Genomic DNA, 6,000 nt, shown 5'->3' with positions numbered 1-6,000 from the left:
ATCTGATCGAGGTGTTTAAAATGTTAATAGGATGCGATAGGGTCGATGCAGAGAAACTATTTCCTCCGGTGGGGAATCAGAAACACGAGGACATAAATCTAAAAATTAGAGCCAGGCCATTCAGGGGTGAAATCAGGAAGCACTTTTTCACACACACGGAATTGGCAGTCTGGAACTCTCCCCCAATAGAATCACAGAATCACAGAAACCCCACAGTGCAGATAGAGGCCATTTCGGCCCATCGAGCCTGCACCGACACATATCCCACCCGATCCCCGTAACCCCTACACCAACACATAACCCCACGTATTTAATCCCCTAACACTAAGGGTCAATTTATCATAGCCAATCAACCTAACCCACACATCTTTGGACTGTGGGAGGAAACCGGAGCACCCGGAGGAAACCCACGCAAACACGGGGAGAATGTGCAAACTCCACACAGACAGTCACCCGAGGCCGGATTCGAACCCGGGTCCCTGGCGCTGTGAGGCAACAGTGCTAACCACTATGCCACCGTGCTGCCCGGATGCTGGGGGTCAATTGAAGCTTTCACGACTGCGATAGATAAATTTTATTTAGGTAAGAGTATCAAGGGATAGGGAGCTAAGGAGGGTAAATGTAGTTGAGGTACAGATCAGCCATGATCTAGTTGAATGGCAGAGTAGGCTCGAGGGGCTGAATGGCCTCCTCCTGTTCCTGAAGGAAGATATTGAAAGCCCTGCAAGTACCACAAAGAGCCACGCGACTAATGTTAAAGGTGTGAATTAGGAAGGAAGAATGGAGAAACTTAGCGACCATGAAGAGAAGTGTCTTATAGGTATGCAAGACAGTAAATGGTATGGAAAAGGTAGATTCAGGAAATTACTTCAACTTAAACAAAGTAGGAAAAGGGGACACCGGTGCAAACTAATAAAAGGCAAATTTAGGATTGATATCAGCAAGTTCTTCTGACAACAATCAACACAGAACAAACTCCTGGGCAGGACAGCGGAGATGAAAATCCTGGAGTTATTTAACAAAGCATTTGGAGGCGGCCATGGGGAGGAGACTGAGATCTCGCTGGAAGATGAACAAAGGTGGGTTGAATGGTCACCTTCATATACAACAACTTGCATTTATATGGCACCTTTAATGTAGTAAAACATCCCAGGGGGTTTCACAGGAGCGTTATCAAACAAAATTTGACACTGAGCCAAGAAATTAGGGCAGATGACCAAATATCGGGGGCTGTGGGAGTCGTAGAGTCATAACGGCACAGAAGGAGGCCATTCGGCCCATCGAGTCCGTGCCGGCTCTCTAGAGCAATCCAGTCCGTCCCATTCCCCCGCTCTGTCCCTGTAGCCCTGCAAGTTTATTTCCCTCAAGTGCCTATCCATTCTCCCCTTGAAAACATTGAGTGTGTCGCTTCCACCACTTCGGTCGGCAGCGAGTTCCAGGTCCTCACCACTCGCTGTGTAAAAAAGATTACAGAGATAGGGAGAGGTGAGGCCGTGGAGGGATTTGAAAACAAGGATGAGAATTTTTAAATCGAGGTGTTGCTCAACCGGGAGCCAATGTAGGTCAGCGAGCACAGGGGTGATGGGTGAACGGGACTTGGTGCGAGTTAGGACACGGGCAGCCGAGTTTTGGATGAGCTCAAGTTTGCATCCAGCCAGGAGTGCTTTGGAATAGTCCAGTCTAGAGGTAACAAAGGCATGGATGAGGGTTTCAGCAGCGGATGAGCTGAGGCAAGGGCGGAGACGGGCGATGTTACGGAATTTACATTTACCTTGTAAGTTTGTTGCTGATGAAACATCCGGTCGGATGTTATTCTACAGGAATCGTGTAGGGGAGGGGGATAGCACAAGCAATGGGAACAATTCCAATTAACAGTGAAACAATGGAGGACAATTTTAACCTAACCTGCCCTTCGGGAAACCGACGGATCAGATGCGATGGCAGTTTTACACCCGGCCCGATATGGCTCTCTGTTGAAGTAAATGGAGAGCAGTATTGGGTGGAGTGTAGAGCCGGCGTGTCACCCGATCCCGCAGGTGTCCCGGTTAGAAGGACCCCCATATTGCGAGTTAATGAAGACACTGCTGCGTGCCTTTCACATAAGGAACTGATCTTTGTCACTAGAAATTTTATATTTAATAAAAAATAACAACTTTCAAAATTTTCAAACGGTTTATTACTGGTGATGTTCTCTAAATGAGTTTATGAAGACCGTACAACGTTAATATTTAAGTTGACAGATTTGTTCACAGGGCGGAGACACCGTGCATTTTCGAATTCTGCTGACGCTAGGGTGTGTACACAGCTTCATATCGTTCGTCAATCGATCCACTTCCTCGGACTGAGAATGTTACGTGTTTCTCTCCCAGTATTCCTTGGATGGTGACGCTCGTTTTGTACACTTTTCTGTCTCTGCGATGAAGCAAGAGAAACTGAAGTTACTGCGTCTGTGGGAGGAGTGAGTGGACTCTGGAAAACGCGTAAGAATGTTTTCGGAGCAGGGAAAGCTGTTGGGCCGGAGGAGACCATCCCTTGTTCAGACATCAACTGCACCTTCTCACCTTATCCTTCTTACCCTGCCCTCTCCAGCAACTCATCCAACCCCCCTAATTACACCACAGAAGGAGGCCATTCTGCCCATCGCACCTCAACCACTGCTAGCTCTTTTACCAGAGCTAGGACCTCAAATCCCATTTCCCAGCCCTTTCCTGGTAAATCTAAGGGACTACAAACCAAATTTGTGCAACCTGTCCTCATAATTTAACTCTTTAAGCCCCGGTATCATTCTGGTGAATCTGTGCTGTACCCCACCCTCCAAGGCCAATATATCCTTCTGGAGGTGTGGTGCCCAAAACTGAACACGGTGCTCCAGGTGGGGCCTGACCAAGGCTCTGCACACCCGAGGCACAACTTCCTCCCCTTCGTATTCCAGCCCCCTCGATAGGAAGGCCTTGATATGAACCTTTTTGTACCTGTGCACTAGTTTTGAGTGATTTGTGTACTTGGACACCCAAAAGCCTTTGTTTCTCCACAGTTTCTAGCCTCTCACTATTAAAATATTTGATGCATCTTTCTTGGATCACATTTCCCCACATCGAACTCCATCTGCCACAGTTTTGCCAAATTACTTTACTGTCTATGTTCCTTTGTAATTTTCTGCTCCCATCTACACAACAGGCACCTCCTAATTTGGTGGGGGTTTTTTTTTATTGGTTGAGGGATAAATATTGGCCAGGACACCCAGGAGAACTCCCCCTGCTCTTCTTCGAAATAGTGTCGTGGGATCTTTTACGTCCACCTGAGAGAGCAGACAGGATCTCGGTTTAACGTCTCGTCCGAAAGACGGCACCTCCGACACTCCCTCGGTACCACACTTAAGCTCCACTCCAGGACCTAAGCACATAATCTAGGCTGACACTCCGTACTGAGGATATGCCGCATTATGGATGCTGCATCTTTCATTAAACTGAGGTCTTGTCTTTTCTGATGGTTTAGTGGATGTTAAAGTCAGCAGGCAGCTCTCCCCGTGTCCTGGGATCTTGCTGTGGCTGCATATTTGCCTACAAAACAACAGTGTCTGCATTCAAAGCAGTTCAATGTATGTAAACTGACTTGGGATGTTTGAGAGATGTGATAAGGCGCTATATAGAAATGCAAAAATTCTTTTTAATCAAGTAAGACCCAATTATGCAGTTGGTGGCACCATGATGCTATCTGTTACTGACTGTGTATGTTTTTTTGTGTTCATTCTTGATGTGGGCATCCTTGGAAAGGCTGGCATTTATTACCCATCCCTAGTTCCCCAGAGATGGGTCTTCTATTTGTAGCGTCTTGCTAAGCCACTTGAGAGGGCAGTTAAGAGTCAACCACTTTGGTGTGGGACTGGAGTCATACATAGACTGGGTAAGGGTGAGAGGTTTCCTTTCCTAAAGGACATTAGTTGTGTTTTTACAACAATCTGACAGCTTCGTGGTCACTTTTACTGATACCGGCATTTTTTATTGGCAGACTTTTAAAAACGGAATTCACGTTCTCAAACTGCCCACCGTGGGGGGGGGGGGATTTGAACCCACGTTCTCTGGATTACTACACCAGTAACATAACCATGACACTACTGTATCCATATCTCTCTTTACAGATGACAGCAGGATGACATCCCAGTGCAGTGCAGTGTAACGAGGACTCGCGGTTACCTGGCGGTGAAGTTGATCTGTAACGCTACGCGGCTCGACGATAAATGGATGGTGTGTTCCTCCAGAATCCCACACGTGGGACAAACTTCAAACACACCCTGGTCCTCCTGGCTTTCACACGGAGCTGTGGAGAGACGGTAGCAGTTTAGCACTGAGTGACACTATCTGTTCAATCTGGCAATAGAAGAGGGTCCATCGCCGCCTTGGAGATAGAAAGACCCTGATAGGGCTCAGCACCGATGAAAGGTGAGGGAGGGGGTTGGATCACACAAAATATTGGTACCCAGTGCGAGCATCAACTACTCCCCGGGTCAGGTGTAGCACCCTGTAATATGCTCCCTCGATCGTGCCTTCGTACCAATCCCCGTCGCACCAATGCAACATTTTCCATTTCTCACACCAGCCATTCTGAGTGAGAGTGCCAATGAAGCGCCGGTTTTTGTGCTGTTCCATCGCTGCTAAGAACAAGACTGAGCTGGTCTAAACCCTCAGTTCATGTGTGACAGCTGCAGCCAAGAGAGAGAATTTGCATCCTTTCAGTCTACTGCATTGGAGCCCAGGTTATAGAGGTGAAAGCACAGTATCCAAACCAATACCTCCCCGTCCCATTGTCATCGTCATGTCGCATGCTGGCAGCACATTAGCTGCAGAGACACGGGGAGAGGGTTTGGGGGCAGAGTTGCTTCTGGTGTTGCTCGTGAGGTGACTGGGCCCAAGGGGGACAGTCTGGTGTAGGCCAGGAAAAAGCTCAGCAACTTCAGGCTATTTAGAAATTTACAACACATAAGGAGGCCATTTGGCCCATTGCCCCAGGTGCTGGCTCTGCTAATGCACTAGCCACTTTGGTGTGAAGAAGTGCTTCCCGACACCAGTCCTGAATGGCCTGGCTCTAATGTTAAGATTATGTCCCCTTGTTCTGCACTCCCTCACCACAGGAAATAGCTTTTCATCCTCCTTTCTCGCACCTTAATTTTTTTACAGAAGGGGTTCTGAAGGACAGAGGTAACTGAAGGCAAATTCTTACTTGTGGCAGTAAGAAAATCCGGAGTGTGAACAGGCCCTTTGGACCATAAAACCCGTGCACCCAGAGTCCGAGTGTGTATCATGGATTTCCCTCTTGCATTAGGATCTAATCAAACTGACAAAATCTTTAATTGATAAAGGGATCAAGGTTGAAATTTTGCACATTTCGCCATTAGCAGTGAAGACAATAACACATGGCTGTCAGGTTCACCTCCTCACTGTGTGACGGAGGCTGGGGTAACACGCCACAGGAAGCACTGTGCCCGGTGCACGCATTTGTAAAACCTACTCCAAAGTGCACTCGGTTATAAAATGGATGGCTGTCCTCGCCTCAGTGGATGCAAGGCATTTGGGGGGTCTCACCCATCACTGCGGTCCAGTAACTCTTTGATCCCGTCCTGTTCAGGAGGAAGATCTCCTTTATTCTGGTCTGTCCAACCAAGCAGGTACCAAAATCGATGTAGTCGGTGGAGAGCTCAAAGAACGGCAGCATGAAGTAAGCGTGGAGAGGAATGAGCTGTAAGGAGGAATCCAGGTTTTCACTCATTATCTCCTTAACAGCATACATATTCCGCAAATACAGATTTTATTATTTTAATTAAAAAAGAAGCAGCTGCAAATCTGCATTTATCCCCAATCCAGTCAGGAAAAATCAGAGGGTGCATCACAGATTAACCAGATACCAGATGGGCAGCACGGTGGCATAGTGGTTAGCACTGTTGCCTCACAGCGCCAGAGACCCGGGTTCGAATCCGGCCTCGGGCGACTGTCTGTGTGGAGTTTG

General features: G+C 47.7%; 1 protein-coding gene across 2 annotated transcripts in view; it reads right to left on the bottom strand.

Moving 5' to 3' along the window:
* Positions 1 to 2,153: 2,153 nt before the first annotated feature.
* dlec1 (DLEC1 cilia and flagella associated protein) overlaps positions 2,154 to 6,000 on the bottom strand; it is a 180,703-nt gene continuing 176,856 nt past the window's right edge. For both annotated transcript variants that reach the window (XM_085987395.1, XM_085987396.1), the window contains exons 37-39: positions 5,580 to 5,733; positions 4,194 to 4,317; positions 2,154 to 2,412 (exon numbers count right to left, since the gene is read on the bottom strand). In XM_085987395.1, coding sequence (XP_085843521.1) covers positions 2,289 to 2,412; positions 4,194 to 4,317; positions 5,580 to 5,733 — 402 coding nt within the window. In that variant the 3' untranslated portion in view covers positions 2,154 to 2,288. The remainder of the gene's footprint in view (positions 2,413 to 4,193; positions 4,318 to 5,579; positions 5,734 to 6,000) is intronic.

This window comes from Somniosus microcephalus, chromosome 5 (assembly GCF_052327205.1).
Source record: "Somniosus microcephalus isolate GS21.2 chromosome 5, FLI_Smic_1.0, whole genome shotgun sequence".
NCBI lineage: Eukaryota > Metazoa > Chordata > Chondrichthyes > Squaliformes > Somniosidae > Somniosus > Somniosus microcephalus.
The sequence above is the reverse complement of the archived record's forward strand: the minus strand, read 5'-3'. Positions and strand labels throughout refer to the sequence as shown.